Raw genomic sequence first — 21,770 nt, 5'->3', positions numbered from 1 at the left:
GGGTTGGTTAACTAGAACTGAAATATGAACTTTTGGGCCATATTCTGCCATAAATCCTCTGCTGATGATAAGCCATGTCATGGACTGTGTCCATCACGAGAAAATTCGTGGTGGAAATACAATAGGGCTCAGGCAACTGGAGAACCTTATTCTCACCAGCATTCTCTTCCTGCTGCTCTTATTACAGCAATTAAACCTATTTTCAGAGATTTGGCTCATCCTGACCTTCTAAGGAACTGTCTGCATGGGCAGATACAGAACCCAAATGAATGTTTCAACAGCATAATTTGGAACCGCCTTCCTAAAACTGTATTTGTAGGCATGCATACAATTAAACTAGGAGTTCGTGATGCTGTCATTACATTCAGTCGTGGTAATATTGGAAAGTGTTGGGTACTGGAAAAGCTGGGAATTAATCCTGGGCCGGCCGAAGTGGCCGTGCGGTTAAAGGCGCTGCAGTCTGGAACCGCAAGGCCGCTACGGTCGCAGGTTCGAATCCTGCCTCGGGCATGGATGTTTGTGATGTCCTTAGGTTAGTTAGGTTTAACTAATTCTAAGTTCTAGGGGACTAATGACCTCAGCAGTTGAGTCCCATAGTGCTCAGAACCATTTGAATTAATCCTGGTGAAAATACGATCACTGGGCTGCAACATTGCGATAAAATGAGGATAGCCGATGCAGACAGGTCTGCATCTGATATGGCCAAGAAGGCAAGACAAACATCGAGGAAGGTTAAAAATAAGTTGGAAGACCTGCTAGAGGCCAAAGAAGGGCCATCATATGCAGCAGGACAGTTTTAATCAGCTGTAAGTAACAAATTTCAAAAGTTTTTTCTTTAAAGTCAATTTCCCGCAAACTAAAATTTTCAGTACATGTGCCCCATTATATCGCTGTTCCGGAAGAACAATGATGCAACTGGAAAATTCACCAGATCGAGGTTTTGCACCAATCATCTCAGAAAAAGGTAGCGCATGCTGTGAAAGATCGTCGGAACTGTAGTTATATATAGTTCCGCCAGAGGGTAGTTGCACCTGTGTGGAAATATCGATTGTTGTGACTTGGGTTGTGAAGAACATTGTCGTAACTGTCAGTTGCGTGTTTCAGTTTGGTGAGTGTAGTAACGTATCCAGTGAAATAACGACACAAGTTATGAATACTGCGTCTAATTCAAGTGAAAAACCAGTCGTCCATAAGGAAAAAACTCCCATTAAAAAGCCTAAAAAAAGAATTCGAAATGTTAGCAACTGGGGCAGAGTAAAAGCCAAAACGTTAAGAAACAGTGGGGAAAGTTATACATCACGCACGGGTAAAATTGTCAAGGCTCGAAAAATGGCTGCTCTGTGTACTGATAAATGTATCCTCTCTTGTAGAAAGAAAGTAACAGAGGACTACAGATGTCAGCTGTTCACGAATTACTCAGCACTGGGATCACTACAGAGACTACGGGATTTTCTGAATACAAGCACTGAAACGCTCGTTCTCAAATAGTCATATTGCTGCCCAAAAACCTAGAAAGCCGAATTGAGTTTTCTACTTGGTGAAAGATGAGCAGAAGATTCGTGTGTGCAGAACATTTCTGATAAGCTCTTTGGGAATAGCCGAAAGGCAAATCTCTACTGTTACCGAAGCGAAAAGGGATGTGATTGGGATGGCTCCTGTGGAGACAACGGAAAACACCGTAAGACTGCTCCAGAAATCTTGGAGTCAGTTAGGAATCACAAACTCAGTTCGCCATATTGAGAGTCACCGTGTGAGAAGTGACACAACAAGACTATTCATCGATGGGCGCTTATCCACCGCAGAAATGCACAGAAATTACTCTTCTGGGCGATCTTCCGCTAACCTGCCAGCTGCGAATTATGACACCTACGCGCACATATTCAATACCGAATTTATTATCGGATATTTTGTTTCAAAGAAGGATTAGTGCGACCAATATGAAGCTTACAAAAACGGTACAGATGAAGAAAAGGCAAAGCTACAAGAAGCATTTCAAGAACATCAGGAAAAAAAAGACTTGAGTCGCATAGAAAAAAACCTTGGGTATGGAGTTGGCTCAAAATAAGAAGATACAACTAGCTGTTCATGATTTACAAGCTGTCTTACCGGTACCAACGGGACAAACATCTGCCTTTTTCTACAAGTCTAAGCTCAACTGTTACAGTTTCACAGTAAGTGTCCATACATATACTTTTTCACTATCTATTATTACTCTTCAAGTCTGTTCTACTTATTTTTGTTGTTTGTTGCAGGTCACTGAGATTGGAAACAACAAAACTACCTGTTTTTTTTTTTGGCACCAGGGCATTGGAAACCGAGGTGTGGTAGAAATAGCAACTTGTGTCTTACAATATCTTCAAGAGTTATCAAAGAACCTTCTTGGGACGGATGTCGTATTTTACTGTGACAGTTGTGGAGGGCAACAGAAGGACAAGTAAGTACCATAAACTCAGGCTGTGATTCGCAGGAATCATGTGACAAAACGATTCTGTTGTAAAAATCACATTGATTAAAATGTTCATTCTCTTCTATTTCAGATACATGACTGCAACGTATTTGTATGCAGTACAAATAATGGATATTCGGTCCATTACGCGCAAGTATTTGATTGGTGGTCACACCCAGAAAGAGGGGGACGCAATTCACAGCATCATTGAGAGAGCAGTTGAGAGTGCTAAGAAGTCAAGGCCATGAAACTTCCTGGCAGATTAAAACTGTTTGCCGGACCGACACTCGAACTCGGGACCTTTGCCTTTCGCGGGCAAGTGCTCTACCAAGCACGACTCACGCCCCGTTCTCACAGCTTTACTTCCGCCAGTAAAGCTGTGAGAACGGGGCGTGAGTCGTGCTTGGGTAGCTCAGTTGGTAGAGCACTTGCCCGGGAAAGGCAAAGGTCCCGAGTTCGAGTCTCTGTCCGGCACACAGTTTTAATCTGCCAGGAAGTCTCATATCAGCGCACACTCCGCTGCAGAGTGAAAATCTCATTCTGGAGTCAGGGCCAATTTATGTTCCCGATCAATACATATCATTCATCCGAAATGCAAAAAAGAAGGGAAATCCGCTACACCTTAGAGAAATGGGCTTTTCAGATTTCAATGATATTAAAGCTTTGCATGATGACATGGCTCCTTACGTGGCCAAGGACGTTGACGAGACTATTTTCAAAGTGTCCGAAATTAAATTATTTCCATGTGAAAAGGGAAGTGATGTGTTTCAGTATAAGAATAGCTACAAACAGTCAGAGTGGGGACAAGTTCAGTTCAAAGGGAGAAAGAGGCGTTTAAAAGGGAATGTAGCTGGGAGTAATTTGGATCTGAAACCTGCTTATACTACAAAAATGACCCTCTCAGGAAATAAAATTCAAGATTTAAACAATTTGTTTAACAGCAACATCATTCCTAAATATTACAAGGCCTTCTATGATTCTCTTTCCACATAAATATAATTTGTTGCTTTTATGTAATTTGGAAATTCTTTATTTCAGTTCTTATGTTATTTTATGTCGGTTTAAGATGCAAATAATAAAAATGATAGTAAAACAATGAAAGTGTAAGAGTGAACAAAAAAATTATGATTTAGAGAGATATTTCTTTTGTTCCCCACACACCTTCTTTAGTCGTATTTGTTAATTTCGATAACGAAGTCGGAAGAACAATGACACATTTACTTAAAGGGTTGCAAGGGGGTGAATAGGATGCTGTTTGAAAGAAATAATTTTGGTATTTTGTAGAGAACACTTAGTGTCACAATTAGGCCAATTTTCAATTCCATAGATAATTTTACTGTTGTTTTATGAAGTTTTTAAAAAATGTCATTTGATTTTCTGCCTCTCCAGTAAACTATTCATATTGATAATTATGTCATTCTTCTTCTGGAACGGCGATATCAGAAACTATCATAGATAAATGAATGAAATTTTCAGAGACTCTGCATAACATAAAAAGCCACCTCTGGTACTACATTCATTAATATTCCCCCATCAGGAAGTTCACAAAAAATATTTTCTGCAGAAAAAACTTAATATTTTTTGTTAATAAATTTAAAAAGTAGTTCTTAAAAACTATAAAATGGATAAAGTAGATTTTAGTTCAGTTGACTATTTGCATCATGTAACATACAGTAAAAATATTAAGGTCCTGCATCAAATAGTTTTTTCAGAAATAGGTCAAATACTTGCCTAAATTAACATGGGTTAGATAGGCAGGGTGTGGTCCCCTTAAACTGAATTAGCTCACGAAAAACATTTTGAGAGCCTTCAGATGCATCGTGGCCCCTGACAGCCAGTTCCAAAGCGCCACAGCACCCAATACAGTTTACAGTTAAATAGAGTATATACCTGTTTTTTCTACTTGTTTGTTGTGGCTGTACATTGCATGTGTATATTGAGAATCAAATTTCAACTGAACGTTCGTTTTGCCAAGAGATGAAAGACTCAGAACATTATTCATGTGTCGCTTTGATATTTCATGTACTTTCACTTTAGACCATACATGCCAAATACCAGTTATTCCGGTCTTACACCAATGAATGTGTATCCCCAAACAACACAAAAGGCAAACAAAAAACAGCATAGTTTTCTTCACATCCACAGATACATTTCTTCTTTTGGTAAATTTCCCCATTTGGACTTACAGCACCGATTTTTTGTTTGCTGCTGCACATTCGGGTTCTGGAGTTGCCTTACTAATATTTTATCTGATTTTTTTTCACCGAGAGTCCTGTCGCTAAATGACGTTTTTAATAATTCACTTGGTTTATTCATATTTGTAACTTTCTCAGTAAACTGAATTTTCACGTAAGAAAACATTCTGCACACAGCTACACTGTTTTAATTACCTTACCTCACAGTGAACTACAATCTGTTTGGATAGAACTGTAGTACACGAACGTAAACAGGAATGATACACTGTTGTTTCCATAACAGGTGCTCCACACGTGATGAATACGTCATTTTTTTGTTCTGTACCAACAGCCCTCCTGTTGCGAAATATACAGATACTGAAATAATGCGACTTACTTTCAGAATCTAATGGTATACTTATATTCAAATGATATATAGCCATTCAGATTAATCTGAGTTTCCGAATGCATTAGCATTAAATTGCAGAAAGACTAACACTGGACTATAGGAAGTTTAAACCCGAATGTGTTCTAACATGGTCCCTAGATGGCAGAATCGTGCTTCCGTAGGTTCTACACTTCACTGCTCTCTGACGGGTGGATCGTAAAGCTCCGAGTGAAAGAAACCTTGGCTCTTCCCCTCACCGTAAAAATCCTGCACAGTAGATACCGACAGCCTAGCTTCACAGTCCTTATGAGAGCATACGGTGACAGTCAAGAGTTAGCTACAAGCTTCAGATAACTACCGCGAGAGAGCGCGCGGCGTAACACGTCTCTTCAAATCAGAGAACATAATTCGTATAGATTTCTTTTTTCTCTCACACAAGAGGTGTCACGGTACAGGGGCACTACCCCAGAAGCCGCCCCTGATTATGACCCTCTGAAAGAGTTTTTAAACTTTTCTACGATCCTTCCAGGTGGTGTTTGTTGACTTTCGTATATTCAGTGAGGTTCCACGGCCAGCGAACTGTGCCATAATGCGGCGCCATTAACCGCCATCAGGGTGTGATCTGTTCAAAAATGGTTCAAATGGCTCTGAGCACTATGGGACTCAACTGCTGAGGTCATTAGTCCCCTAGAACTTGTTAAACCTAACTAACCTAAGGTCATCACAAACATCCATACCCGAGGCAGGATTCGAACCTGCGACCGTAGAGGTCTTGCGGTTCCAGACTGCAGCGCCTTTAACCGCACGGCCACTTCGGCCGGCTGGTGTGATCTGTCTGTGGCGGTATACGTAATATACGCGATTGGTACGTACCAAACCGCGCTCACTTCTTATCACAGCACACACTCTTGGCCTAACCCGAGTAATTGTCTTCAGTGTATTGTCTGAATTTAACTCACTGAAAGGAAATGAAGTCAGTCGGATGAAAATAAGTGAAGATGCAACGGCAAGACATGACACTGACAAGAAATGAAATGAAATCAGCGAAAACCGTCCTGAAATACCGAAAAAATGGTTCACATGGCTCTGAGCACCACAGGACTTAACATCTTAGGTCATCAGTCCCCTAGAACTTAGAACTACTTAAACCTAACTAACCTAAGGACATCACACACAGACGGCCGCGGTGGTCTCGCGGTTCTAGGCGCGCAGTCCGGAACCGCGCGACTGCTACGGTCGCAGGTTCGAATCCTGCCTCTGCCATGGATGTGTGTGATGTCCTTAGGTTAGTTAGGTTTAAGTAGTTCTAAGTTCTAGGGGACTGATGACCACAGCTGTTAAGTCCCATAGTGCTCAGAGCCAGCCATCACACACATCCATGCCCGAGGCAGGATTCGAACCTGCGACCGTAGCAGTCCCGCGGTTCCGGACTGCAGCGCCTAGAACCGCACGGCCTTTTTGAAGGCTGCAGCGTATATGTAACGTAGCGCGACTTCGATGCGGTTATATACTGAAGAGCCAAAGAAACTGGTACACCTGGCTAATATGGTGTGGGGCTCCCGCGAGCACGCAGAAGTGCCGCAACACGACGTGGCGTGGACTTTATTAATGTCTGAACTAGTACTGGAGGGAACTGACACCACGAATCCTGCAGGGCTGTCCATAAATCCGCAAGAGTACGAGGGGGTGCAGATCTCTTCTGAACAGCACATTACAAGGCATCCCCATATACGCTCAATAATGTTCATGTCTCGGGAGTTTGGTGACCAGCGGAAGAGTTTAAACTCAGAAGAGTGTTCCTGGAGTCACTATGTAGCAATTCTGAACGTTGATGGTGTCGCATTGTTCTGCTGGAATTGCCTAAGTCCGTCGGAATGCACAATGGCCGTGAATGGATCCAGGTATCAGACAGGAAGAATCCTTTCTAGACGTATCTGGGGGTCCATATCACTCCAACTGCACACGCTCCGCATCATTACAGAGCCTCCACCAGCTTGAACAGTGCCCTGCTGACACGCAGGATCCATGGATTCATGAGGTTGTCTCCATACCCACTCACGTCCATCCGCTACACACAATTTGAAACGAGACTCGTCCGACCAGGCAACAACAGTCCAATGTCGGTGTTGACGGGCCCAGCCGACGTGTAAAGCTCTGCGTCGTGCAGTCTTCAAGGGTACACGAGTGGGCCTTCGGCTCCGAAAGCCCATATCGATGATGTTTCGTTGAATAGTTCGCACGCTGGCACTTGCTGATGGTCCACCACTGAAATCTGCTGCACTTCTGTCATGTTGAACCATTCTCTTCAGTCGTCGCTGGTCCCGTTCTTGTAGGACATTTTTCCGGCCGCAGCAATGTCAGAGATTTGATGTTTTAACGCATTCCTGATATTCACGGTACATTCGTGAAATGGTCGTACGGAAAAATCCCCACTTCATCGCTAGCTCAGGGATACTGCGTCCCATCACTCGTGCGCCGACTATAACACTACGTTCAAATCTTGATAACCTGCCACGGTAGCAACAGCAACCGATCTAACAACTGCGCCAGAACATTGCTGTCTTATATAGCCGTAGCCGACCTCAGCGCCGTATTCTGCCTGTTTACATATCTCTGTAATTGAATACGCATGCCTATTCAAGTTTCTTTGACGCTTCAGTGTATAAACACCGACATGCACGCAATGGATTAATGTGGCATTCGAATCTTTCCGAGGTGCGTGCGGTAAATGCGGAAACGTGATCTATTCCGACGTCATTACCAGATGCATCCAAAAAAGGCCAACGTTGTGTTATTCTTTTCTCGGATGCCGAAGGACAAACACAGGTAGACATCCATTGAATAATGAAGAATGTTTATGGGGTAACATATCTGTCGAAAAGCACCACTGTGGAATGGTGCGCGAAGTACCGTGCTGGTCGCGGTTCGGCACAAGACGCCGGCCGATCTAGGAGGCCAGCCTCATCCGTTACAGATGAGTGGGGAAGCTTCAGCCTCAGCCCTCTAGTACTAGTCTCACCCCATGCAATTGTCATGCCTCCGGTCCCTCAGAAAAGTCTTTGAAGGGTTCACGTTTCCTGTCGGACGAGAGTGTGCAGCAGTCAGTTACGGACATCTACCTCCAACATCTACATCTACGTGATTACTCTGCTATTCACAATACAGTGCCTGGCAGAGGGTTCAATGATCCACCTTCAAGCTGCCACTCTCTAACGGCGTGCGGGAAAAAACCAGCACTTACGTTTTTCTGTGCGAGTCCTGATTTCTCTTATTTTATCGTGATGATCATTTCTCCCTATGTAGGTGGGTGCCCACAGATTGTTTTCGCAATCGGAGGAGAAAACCGGTGATTGAAATTTTATGAGAAGATCCCGTCGCAACGAAAAACGCCTTTGTGTTAATGACTGCCACTCCAATTCACGTGCCATGTCTGTGGCACTGTCTCCCCTACTTCGCGATAATATAAAACGAGCTGCCCTTCTTTGTACTTTTTCGATGTTATCCGTCAGTCCCATCTGATGCGGATCTCACACCACACAGCAATAAACCAGAATAGGGCGGACAAGCGTGGTGTAAGGAGTCTCTTTAGTAGACCTGTTGCACCTTCTAAGTCTTCTGCCAGTGAATCACAGTCTTTGGTTTGCTCTACCCACAACATTATGTATGTGGTAGTTCCAATTTAGGGTATTTGTAATTGTAATCCGTAAGTATTTTGTTGAGTTTACAGCTTTCAGATTTGTGTGACTTATCGCTTAATCAAAATTTAGCGGATTTCTTTTAATACTCATGTGATTAACTTCACACTTTTCTTTATTCAGGTTCAACTGACAGTTTTCGCACCATGCAGATATCTTATCTAAATCATTTTGCAATTCGTTTTGGTCATCTGATGACTTTACAAGACGGTAAATGACAGCATCATCTGCAAACAATCTGAGACGGCTACTCAGATTGTCTCCTATGTCGTTAATGTAGATCAGGGAAAATAGAGGGCCTATAACACTTCCTTGAGGAACGCCGGATATTACTTCTGTTTTGCTCTATGACTTTCCGTCTATTACTACGATCTGTGACCTTTCTGACAGGAAATCACGAATGCAGTCTCTCAACTGAGGCGATATTCCATAGGCACGCAGTTTGGTTAGAAGTCGCCTGTGAGGAACGGTGTCGAAAGCCTTCTGGAAATCTAAAAATATGGAATCAATTTGACAGCCCCTGTCGATAGCACTCATCGCTTCGTGAGTATAAAGAGCTAGTTGTGTTTCGCAAGAACGATATTTCCTGAATCCGCGCTGACTACGTGTCAATAAATCGTTTTCTTCGATGTTCTTCATAATATTCGAATACAGTATATGTTCCAAAACGCTACTGCAAATCGATTTCAGTGATATGAGCCTGCAATTAAACAGGACACGGTGTTTTACCAAATAGGTTTCTTCAACCTCATTCGTCGATGGTATGATTACCTCAATGCTCACAGCGATTTTGCTTTATTGGCATACCGATTCTAGACTTAACGGCCTTCGAAAGTAAAGTGTTTGATGATCCCTTATATAAGAATGTACTGAAATTCTCACGAAATGAATGGAATCAGGCGTGGCCAGATACCCTATTGGTTTAGCCTGTCCTTGGCAACCATGGGGAGCGAATACGTCAGCGGGCCGAACGAGGAAATGTTTATGGGTTTCAATTCCGCGTTTGGTTGTCGGGACCAGCAGCTTGGCGTTATTCTATGTACAGAAATTTTACGTTAATGGTGCCTATCCAGATAATGATGTAGCTCAGGCCTGCAGAGTAACGCGTGGCGCGCTAGCTTGGGGCAGGGTCAGTCAGACCGGGATCAAACCGCGCGGCGCATTAACTGCCGATGGTCTGATACACGATACACCATCAGCTTGAGTGCGGTTTCTAGACTGTTGTCCACGCTCGTTCACGATCAATGGACCACCCTGTATATGACATTTATTAATATTAACTATTTTTTGTAAAGTCACGAAGAGTGAAACAAACTCCGACAAATCGAACTCTCAGTTCTCGTTAGCACCAAATCCTTTAATTTAAGGCTAGTGCATTGTGGCTACGTATCAGCTCCCACAAATTGACTGACGATACCCATTTTGATTTCAGATAACTCCTGCCAGGCTATACTGCACCAAGTCTGTCAACTTGAAACACGCAGGCCCTTCATCAAACCATAATTACGGGCGCCATTTTTTTTAGATGAAAGCCTCAAAGTCCAAAGTACGATCAGTCATAATACTCAATCAGATCCTTTGTATGTCTTTTCAGTGCCCCCTCCCCCCCAAAAAAGTGCATACTTTGCATATTTTTGCTCATTTGAATTAGCACCTACCCTTAAAGTGCAAGTCACGTTTAATGTGTTTTGCATTCTATGTCCACATCGACGAATATTTTAAAACACACACACACACACACACACACACACACACACACACACGAGAGAGAGAGGGAGGGAGAGGGAGGGAGAGAGAGAGAGAGAGAGAGAGAGAGAGAGAGAGAGCGCAGCATTTGTACTGTAATATTTAATTTTATTCTTTTACACGAATGTGTTTTTTTTTAATTTCCTAATTACGAGTGATCAGTTTCACTGTTGGCAGTGTTTTGAATAATATGAGCAATGCATGTTTGGTGTGAAGGTTCGTTACGCACGGTTGAATCACATTAATGTGACTACCGCCCATGTTCGACGTGAAGGTGCAGACGGCAGGTGGGAGCCCTAGCAGTGGAGGGTACATTAAGGATGTCGGCAGGACGGACAAAACAGTTCAGCTTTCGTGCCGAGGGTAGAAGCATTTTCGAAACGGCTAAGTTTGTAAACTGTTCACGTGTCGCTTTTGTTAAAACACAGTGTGCATAGCAAAATGGCGCCGAGACAACTACGGTGCACCGGGGGTCACAGATGACAGGAGCGAATGATGGCTGCGGTGGAATGTACATACTGATAGACGTGGAACTCTGGAGCAACTGGCCACCCAAATGAACCGAGGGGCTACCGACAGTGTTTCTTCAACGACAGTTGAGGGAACGTCGCAGGCGCCTAGTTGACGCACCCGTGCTGACTTCTGTTAATCGGCGACGAAGGCTGGAATTTGCACGGCAGCCCCAGCAGCTGGAGTCCAGTGAGTGGAGACAGGCGGCCTTTACAGATCAATCATCCATCAGAAAAAAGATGGCAGTCCGCGTGTACGGCGTACAACGTCTGAATGCAAACACCGTGCAACAATCGTCGGAAGCGTCCAGGCCGGGGGAGGGAGTGTTATAGTCTGGGAAACTTTTTCGTCATTACGGAAGGCGGTTCCAGACAATTATGAATTTATCCTTTCACACAGCTATCAGTGAACGTGCGTGGTTCGAAGAGCTCCAGGATAAGTTTACCGTACCCCCCTGGCCACCAGACTCCTCAATCGAGAATACGTGTGACCACCTGGAGCGGGCTGTTCGTGCCTCGGAAACCTAGCAGAGCCAGTCACGTCCCTGTCGGTGCCTTCCAGACCCCCGTCAACTCTCTTCCTGCAGGTCTCGCAGCGGTCCGCACTGCAAAACGTGCTTATTCGGGCTGTTGACAGGCGGTCATATTAATGTGACTCGACAATGTTCTCATGGTCAACATTATTCCAAGTTGTTTTTACCCAAAACAGGATCGAGGACCTATTGTCCTGTATTACGAATTATGAATGCAAATTCGACTATTATTAATTACCATAATTCTGCCAGAAAATAAAATTAATTTTTTCTCGATTTTGAAGATTCGTATTATTCTCAGTTAAATCGAAGAGAAAGCAAAAATTGGCTCTGAGCACTATGGGACTTAACGTCTGAGGTCATCAGTCCCCTAGAACTTAGAACTACTTAAACCTAACTAACCTAAGGACATCACAAACATCCATGCCCGAGGCGGGGTTCGAACCTGCGGCCGTAGCGGTCGCGCGGTGCCAGACTGTAGCGCGTAGAACAGCTTGGCCACCCTGCCCGGCCGAATAGAAATCAGGGAGAGTGCTTAAATGCGGGTTTGTGTTGTGTACGACTTCGTACACAATGGTAAGGAGAGGTTGGCCACAGAGTGCTGCAGCAACTGGACAGCAGCAGAAATTATTGGCGGACAAATTAAGACAACAAACAGAATATTTCCTTAACTTGTATTCCACAAAATACACGAGGACTCGTTACAAATAACGCAGCTCTCAATGTTAACAAGCACGAGGCTCACCGTTCTAAGGACAGATGGTGGTGTAGCGAAGAGGCTGAAAGTGCAAGTGGGTTGAGAGCGCTCGTAGTCGAGGCCCCTCACACGACCGCTACCGTCGTCTGGCGGAAACTTTACATTCCGTTGTCAACTTCGCGACGCCGGTGGGGTGGTATGATAACAAAAATTGCAGTATAACAACAGTAACTGCGTATGCAATTTGTTTCCTTTTTTCATTTCTTCATTTGTAGTTAGACTTGACATGTGTACTGGGTATGTCTCGCGACGACTTTAGCGAGCTTTGTCCACCCCAAAGCAGACAGGACATTCCAGCACCGGGACCATCCAGACCCCCTCCCCCCTTTAAGCTTACGAGGTGGAGAAAGTGCCCAGCCGCAGACACGGCCGACTGCCACGAAGCCCTCAGCCCTATGGACAAGGAGCCGGGTTGCGCTGACCAATTGGCCGAATACAAAACGAAAGTTTTACTGCTCTGGATGTCCGCAAAACGTTTCTGTGGTGGAAGGAGGATCTTAAACAGCACAGGCAGCTTTTTGAGCCATTTATAAGAGGAAATTTCTTGGAGAGATATAGTTCTTGGAAACTTTCTAAAATACACCTGCAGTCTCTGAAAATAATGATTACATCGTTCAGCCACCGTTTCGGCGACTAGCCAAACAGCTTTGCTTCTTTGTGTGTTCCCACGCCAGAGGTGGCAAAAATAAGACATTAGGACTGGCTGGAACATTTGAGAAGAGGAGGATCACTACAACTGATTGGGATGGCCTGATTTTGCTCTGCTTATTGTGGGAGTACAGCAGCAACAGCTTAATTTTTCTTGGGCAGGACGCTAAATTTAAGTTTCTGACTGGCAGTTGCTACTTGAGACACGAAAGACTTTCGCAGAATAGAGAGACTCTGTACTCTTTCGACGCTTCAGAGTGCTTTCATTTCAGACACTTTAGTTTTAAATAAGCAGTTTCAGATAAGCGGTTAAGTAATTTTGATTCTAGACTTGAGTGAGGACGCTTCAGGCGGAGACTTGGCCTAGCAGACGTACACCAACTGCAGCCAAACAGTCGCACTTGAAGAGTCACTGGCGCCACCCGCACCCAGCACATTCACACTTCAACGATGGCGAGGCAGACGTACAGTACAGATCGCAATGAATTTACTAACGTTCGATTATTTCACGATTAGGTTCGACTTGCCCGCTAGGGGATTCACAGTTACACAATAACTTCTATTTCGAGCAAGACAATGACCATCGTCGAGTAACGGATTTTGTTCAGATAGTTTTAATATGTAAGGAAGCCGAATTTACCATCACATACTTCCCCATCCCATATTTTGACAACCACAACTCGGTCAAAATTTGTTTCTTCGTTGTATTATTAATGCTTGTTACATTCGGAGTAAGTTTTTACGGAATTTTTTGACAATATTTTAAAATCAATTATTGTTAATATAATCAGGGATTTATCTTACCTTTGAGTTCCATTTCATAGTCAGTATTTCCTTGCATATTTAGTAAAAATACCGTTGCACACAGTTTAATTAGCAGTGTTTTATTGGGCAGAGAGCTAGACAGTCAAACAGCTAGTATCATTATTCTTTCTTTAACAAAGCGAGAGTTTCGCAAATTTATGTTTGATTATAACCAATTGGTCTCAGAAATAAACTGTCTGCTTTAGGGCTGGCGACACATTTATTTTCTTGTAAGATTGTAGTAACATCAAAATACAAAATTTTCACTCCAGTCACCAACTGTTTGATATCCCATTCAATAGTACTTTTGTTGGTAAGTGTTAGTATGGCACCGAGTCAAATGTTTTTCTTAAGTAATGAAATACTGTATCCAGCTGACTGCCTCGATTTTACACTGGTTAGGCGTCTGCCTGTTCGGTCTTGACAACGTTTATGTCCATCGGCTCCTTGGCCGACCACTCCTTACTTGGCGTTTGTAGTTCAGGATTTTCTTTGATAGAAATTATTATCTTTCTTTCTGTGAATATGTTGTTGCTACCTCTGTCAGTATTCAGTTATTTACTCAGTAATACCATGTACATTCAATTGTATAATAGATGAACGCCAGTGAAACTCGAGTGTAGTTTTGTGGATAAGTTTTCCTTCTTGGAGACGGGTCAGCTGCAAATTCTGTATCGAATCTGACAGGTATTCTATAGACCCCTGGAGTCTGTCCCTTTCTCACGTCTTCCAATGTACGCTATAATCGATCGTGATTAGATATACAATATTTGTGGGAAAGGCATTAATTTCGAATTAATTTGACCGAAACGATATGGAAAAGTATACAACTAATCGCCAGAATGGCAGCTGAATACGCAACCTTAGTAAAGACTTAGAGAAAAGAAATGTAATTAAAAGCAGCAATTTAGGCTGGTTAGTGAATTTATCATTTATTAAAATTATATAGGTAGATCTAGCGAGTGAGAGAGCGAGCAAGAATGTTGGTGGAGGGTGGTTTTATGTAAAATTATACACTTACTTTATATTTACTGGTTTAAGTGTATTAGTCGGCCACAGTATTATTGCACCTGAGAGCGAGGGCGCTTCGCTCGGCTTATCTTGAGTTTCCATCGTGATATTTCACGAGGAGCCTACGAACCACTTCGCATTTTCCCTAGTCACCACAGTACTTCTTCACTGTAAGGTCACCGCTTGTTTCCGATAGCGGGCACGGGAAGCCAAGTGCAGTAACATCGTGGCTGTATAGTACGCACGTTGATGGCTTTGAGTACTTAGTCAAATGTAAACAAAGAAGAGAAAAGGGCGAGACAGCGAAGATCGCATACAGTTGTGCAAATTTCGCAGAAAAAGCGAACGACCCAGGTATTAGTATAGAAGTAAGGAGGCTAATTACTTAGTAACCCGATACACCAGTAAGTGGAAGCTCGTAAAATTGGTAACAGAAGTGCCACAGCATACTGTTTTCTTCATAGATGAATGTGTTCTACAATGTGCTGTTCTCGAAACAATGTTAGTTTATGGTCCATCTGACTGAGTACCATGCTACAAAATTTACTGAAATCTGTAATAGCGTTTGTCGTGAAGAATGGTAAATCTATTGAACACCCATGTATAGACACTACGAGCTCAGAATTGCTAGGGAATTACGACAATATCTACAGGGGTCTACAATATTAGTAATGTGGTTCAAATGGCTCTGAGCACTATGCGACTTAACTTCTGAGGTCATCAGTCGCCTAGAACTTAGAACTAATTAAACCTAACTAACCTAAGGACATCACACACATCCATGCCCGAGGCAGGATTCGAACCTGCGACCGTAGCGGTCGCTCGGCTCCAGACTGTAGCGCCTAGAACGACACGGCCACGCCGGCCGGCTATTAGTACTGTCCCAACAGCAGATACACACTGGCGTAGACAGAAAAAAAGTGCTTGCATTCTGCGCACCGAGACGAATATATTTTTATCTGCACACAGGTCTTCATTTGTTTGGGTAAGCTAAGACATGAACTACGAGGTCTTACCTGTAGTTAAGCTCAGCAGCAGTGAAGACGAAGCTGGTGCTGGTGGCAGCGAGGAAGAGCGTCGGGAAGCCCATCAGCACGAAGGAGAGGATCTGGTACTTCCCGAAGTGGCCCAGCTCCTCCAGGATGTCGTCCAGGTCGACCTCCATGCTGGACATCCCTCGCTCCCTGAAACATTAGACGCCATTCACTATACCAGCTACACGCTGCTGCGTTCTTTCTTCAAACACTGTCTAGTTCAACTTATCCTCTGCTAACGTAGCTGGAATTCTTCGACTTGATTCACCGGAATGCTATTGGCAACGCCTCCTCCCAAGATTTGGTGATTAGACACGAAGCGTGGAATCACCTGTCCACAGAATCCTCACGGCTATAAGGCGTCCTGTCAGTATGTACAACTGACGGTCCTCTCGCACGTAGGCAAACGTACAGTCAGCACTCCGCCAACAGAAAGACCACGCTTCTATCCTGATATAGCGATCCAAGTATACCAAGCAAACGATTATTTGTACACTTACACCGTCGTTTCCAGAATATGGAATCGCCTGATTCTCTTCACAAATGTATCTCCAAAATGTTTCAACAGCTCAGAAAAGCTAAGTTTTATTTTCTTCCTGTGGAAACTATAGCCGTAAGAGAAGCGTATACAGATTTCTTCCGGTTTTCAAGGTCTTGACTTCATCCGAGTCGATGCCATTTTTGCTCCTTATAGGTCTAAAGGGCAAGCGAAGCGGCATTCCAAGAAAGGAAGCCTTCCTTTAGCTTTACCAATGCACCCTCCGTGAAATCTGAAGTAAGATGATAAAATATCTGTGGATGAAGTCTCCTTCCGGCATTATTCATAATGGAGGAAGTCACACACACCGGTTCCCCCACTCGATTTTCACCCTCTGAATTGCATCGTTTGGTCAGCCAGAACCATTTCCAAAGACAGACTCATATCCATTCAACGTTAAGTCTTAGATATGCATTCAGGCCGTTATGTCACGCAAATTTAGGTTTCACAACGTTTATCAACCAAAACTGATGATATCAACTGCTTGCAGCATCCTTTTTAGCCCCGTTCTGCCAAGACACCACCTCTACATAACGTGGCATGCTGTTCACATGCAAGAAAAGAGAAAGAAACAGACGACTGTTTCTGCAGCAATTATGTTGATTTTATTTTAATGATACATCAGTCAATTAATGTGTTTAACAAGAAGAGATCATGTCACTGCAGGTACCTTTCAGTGGTCTACACCGCGGTACTTACTGAAAGAAAATTAAGTACGTATATAAATAAATAAGGCAATAAAAAATTAATAGAAGCTGCTGCCGTCTTTCTTGCAATAGCAAGCACTAGCCTAATGTGTTGTAAACAGAAACGGAAGGACTCATATAGAAAAAAATGAAATTTTGTTCACAAACATTTGGAAATTTGTGGTAAGATCTTATGGGTTTTGTTCATATTTATCTATAAAGACACACGGAAATAAAACAAATTACATTACAAAACATTTCACATCCCGAAGCTGACGACGATGTCTTTTGGAAAGTCTTATATGACCCCTCCCAAGAAAAATTAAGAAAAATCAGAGTCCCTCCAGGTTGTGGCACATATCAGACTGGCTATAATTGTTCCTGACAAATGGTATTCCAGCCGGCTTTGTCAAATAAACATTTTTTATTATACAGGTTACTGAATGAGCACCATGAAGAAGTAACTGACTGATGTAATTACTGTTATCTTCAGAAAATTTTAGGAAAGTCTTTAACATGTGTAATCAATGAACGGTTTCAAATCTTTCATCCAGTGTCTCCTGCATGAGCCTGGTGTTGAAACTGAAGACAGTAGACCAAGCTGAAATATTCACATATGAGAATACTAACATTCCAGTTTTTGACCGCCGCACAGTCAAATAAGACACACTGAAATGAGATGCTCAGTAGTGAAAAAACAATTAAAACTACTGACATGCAACAGGACACCAGGCCCTGATGGAACACTATTTGATTTTGCACTGAATACGATGATGGAATTAGCCTCCTTGCTAGCTGATTTGTATGTAGAATCTCTTGCGCCGCGAACAATCCCGCGTGACATGAAAAGACAGCACATCACTTCTGTATACAGGAAGGATTGAGGAACGGATGCACCCAAGCACAGACCAACATCGGGAACGTTCGTCTGTTGCAGGACCCTAGATCACATTCTGGAGAAAATCAGCCCCTCTTCAAATATAAGCACGGATTTAGGAAAACAGTTTGCCGGCCAAAGACAGGGAACGATCACTCTACTAAATCCCACTGCAAGACAAAAACAAGGGCTTAAAATATATTGTTTTGTGCTGGTTAACGTTGAGCGAAATGGCTATGTACCAATGTAGAACACTTTGACAGGAAGCCCTTACAAAACAAATATGGTAAAGCAGGTCACGTACCATAGAGGTTTTTAAAACACATATTCTACGCGTCCCCATGTCTCTTAAAGAAGCGGGCAGTTCTCCAAGTGAACAAAGGGTTGATCTCTTTTCTGCAGATAAAATACATCCTCCTAAAAGTCGGCGCTTTACAGTCAAGTAGCAAAATAGATTAATATGTTATCAACCAATATAGATGCATTTATTCTGAATTTACTGACATCTTGACTGAGACGTTTGTGGACACCCAATACGAGCTTAGCTCGAGAAAGCGACGATGAAGATATACTGTCACTCAAAAATGAAACAACCCAAACATTCAGATTAAATTGTTTCCCGTGGCGACGGGAATTTTTATGGTGAAATCAGTGGAGAATAATTCCAACGAAGAAGCAGTAACATCTGTCTGTCTGTCGTAGGGGTTTGCCAGAGTTATTAAAATCGTATTTGATCTTTCTAAGGTGGCTATTGATTACCTTTTTCTTATTACTTGTTCTACTTTGTAAAGAAATCTTCTATGGAATCATCATCAATTGCGTATTTATAATAGTTAACCGCTCGCTCATTTACGGGCATTGCAAAGTAGTGATCTTTTTCATGTTCGAAGCTGTTGACTGTGAGAGTAATTACGTCGTTCCCATAGGTCCCGGTATAGACGTAGCCCTATATTCAGCTCAACAGCACGCTAGGTGAAACACAGGCCTTGCATGTGGATTCTATGCTCTTTTATCGTTACAGCATACCTCCATCTCTCACGATGGAGATCACAATTACGTTTACCCGATAATCTGTATAGGTATAGTTCCCGCCTCTACTTCTGCATCAAGTGAGTTGTTAACCTGTGATAAACCCACACACAGTTAATTGCTATTTTTATAAATGTAACTCGTGTTCAAGTTTGACGTCTACTACAAGAAACGAATTTAAGAGACCTGGACATTATAGAGTGACATTAGATTCGAGAGATTCTAATATTCATTTCAAAGATCCTATGTAATATAGTCCTTGTGGATGTGTAACTAGTGAAAAAATTTAAAGATATTTTTATTTAAGACTAATAAACTTCTCATGAAACCTGTAAATTTACAAAATAGTGAGGTGCATATGATATGAAAAAATGTGGGAGCCATATATTTAATTTCCTTTGTTCATGTCATCAGGTGATACTATTGTGAAGCAAAGACAAGGTGTGGGTATCAGAGAACGTGGGCAATTAAATTACGTGGGTGTACTGGAAACACATTTATTTATTTATCGTTTTCATCGTTCCCATGTTGTTCATACTTACTTGGTCTTCGAAAAGATTGAAAACGCAGAATGGAGCTAAGGGAATGTTTGCGTAAAACTGTGGTGTATTGTCATGCATTGAGGACACAGAACTATCGTGTAAAAACTGTTATGCGTAAACCTAGGACTACGCTGAGAGTTCTGGGAGGGAAAACTATGTGAATTTTTCATTGGTGAATTTTCAACAGTTCTATGCATCATAATTTTCATTTGTATTTCCATCTTATTAATAATTCGTTATAGTTCCATCATATCGTGTGAATTTTGCTTGCGTTGTTGCATCTTCTGTTTCCTTGATTCATGCAGCACAGCTAGCGAACTGCTAGCAATCAGTTGGTTGCTACGTTCCACCTGCTGTTCCCATTGGTCCTTGATGTGTAGAGTATCTTTCTGATGAAGTGATGTGTTGTACAAACATTTTTCGAACCGACGAATGATGATCGCTACTATAAAAATTTTATTTTCCTCATGTATTAGAAGATCTACTGTTTGGGTCTCTTATTTATGAGCACTTATCATGAGATGGATGGACTGAGTGTGTCGACAAGCCGGGACGACGATAAGCATCGCATCACGCTCACGGTTCCTGCTGGTCGAGCGGTGTATTTCGTATTGTCGGGTCCTGCCGTGAAGTTATGGTGCGAGCCATAGAGGCAGAGCAGATATGACAATGCCTATGGGTCATGGAGCAAAAGAAAACTTGTTATATAGATACTCTCAATTGGAATCTTAATTAAGACAGACAGATTTTGGACTTTATAGTTATCAATGTTTTTGCGGTGTTCTTAATGCTGTAACAACTTCATAACAGGTAAACAAGAGTACAATATACAAGATGATGTTAAGGCGAAGCCCCACATTTATTTCGAGAGTTGGACGCTGAACTTGTACTTTCAACTTTCGGCAGTAACTGCAGCACTTGGAGAAAAGTGGCGAGTGAGCTGAAATTGTAACGCGATCAAGCTTGAATAATAAGAAGTCCTAGTTACCGATCAGACTTTACTTAGCCACTCGATAGCACGGTAAAAACCAGGGTAGCACCGCATCCTACATATTCTCTATGGGTTTTAGATGAACAGTCGAAGTTGGATAGGATGCCTGAGTGTTCGTCGAACCGGGAACGTGGGCGTGCAGCCCTGTGAACACGGCTGTTGTCTCCGTTTAAGACGGGGGTCTCCACAGCCTACTCATCACCAACATATAGAACAAAGGCAACGCCGCGTGGAGTGACCGCAGGGTTAGAGGCCCCATGTCACGGATTGCGCGCGGCCCCTCCCGCGGAAGGTTCGAGTCCTCCCTCGGGCCTGTGTGTGTGTGTGTGTGTGTTAGCATAATTTTAAGTTAGTTTAAGTAGTGGGTAAGTGTAGGGACCAGTCTGAACTCACACTGCATGTTAAGAGCCCCGTTGGACTCGACACCTTGCATCATACGAAACAGAGGCAAAACCACGAGTCCTCAGACCACACCAAACATCTCCAGTCAACTGGAGGCCAAGTTCTGTGCTCGTTTAGCCCACTGGAGATGTACACATTTGTATCGTTATGAGCAGTGGCCGTCTCCGAAAGTCTTTTGCAGTTCCTTTCGCAATATTCTCTCGGAGAGTGATTCACATGAAAGTGAATTCAATGACAGCAGCAATTCTTGTCGGTTTTGAAAACGATTGTTATTGACGAGGCGCGAAACTCATCTCTGGTTCCTGTCGTTTGGAGTATTTCTACAGCCGCTGTTCTTACAGCATGTTACGTAGCTGCTAGTGCTACACTATTCCCTGTACAGATGTTGGACAATCCGCGAGGATACGGTAACAACTCAGCAACTTAATCCACGGTTTGATCCTAGGCACGTCCAACACGGTAACTCCTTCCGGGCATTCTGTCAAGTCTACACGTGGGCCGATCTTACTGTGATGAATCGTGCAACCGACTGGCGCATACACAACACTTCACAACCGTAATCTAAATCAGCGGTGGAGTGTCACGTGACCATCTGCTACCAGTTATATGTCATCTACAGCACTCCAAAGCGACAAGTGTGCTCTTTTGAGGGGCTCACTAATATCTCATCCGGTGAGCCTACTCTGCCCACAATACGTCAGTTTTTACCGTAGGGGCAGTTTGCCAGCATGCAAAGTAGATGAAGCCGCTTTGACTGAACAATGTACTTACTACATCTGATTTGTTAAATTTACTGTCGCCTTTTAAGACCACAGCAAAAAGGAGGGACAACAATGTTCATCTTACGAGCTTAGTGCAGAAGATGGTTGACCCGTATCAGCGGCGAACTCACTCTCGATACCACATTAAGTCTTCCAACAAAAGAGTACGTAGACCACTTCGCAAAGGACACATCGCACA

At 43.0% G+C, this 21,770-nt stretch overlaps 1 protein-coding gene across 1 annotated transcript in view; it reads right to left on the bottom strand.

Annotated features, from left to right (window-relative positions):
• The window catches only part of LOC124555205 (organic cation transporter protein-like), a 543,400-nt gene that overhangs the window by 167,897 nt on the left and 353,733 nt on the right, over window positions 1–21,770 (bottom strand). Inside the window, exon 3 of the mRNA XM_047129052.1 lies at window positions 15,728–15,895. Within this exon, the coding sequence (XP_046985008.1) occupies window positions 15,728–15,885 (158 nt within the window). The 5' untranslated portion in view covers window positions 15,886–15,895. The remainder of the gene's footprint in view (window positions 1–15,727; window positions 15,896–21,770) is intronic.

Source organism: Schistocerca americana, chromosome X, assembly GCF_021461395.2.
Source record: "Schistocerca americana isolate TAMUIC-IGC-003095 chromosome X, iqSchAmer2.1, whole genome shotgun sequence".
Taxonomy (NCBI): domain Eukaryota; kingdom Metazoa; phylum Arthropoda; class Insecta; order Orthoptera; family Acrididae; genus Schistocerca; species Schistocerca americana.
This window is presented reverse-complemented; position numbering and strand designations above follow the sequence as displayed.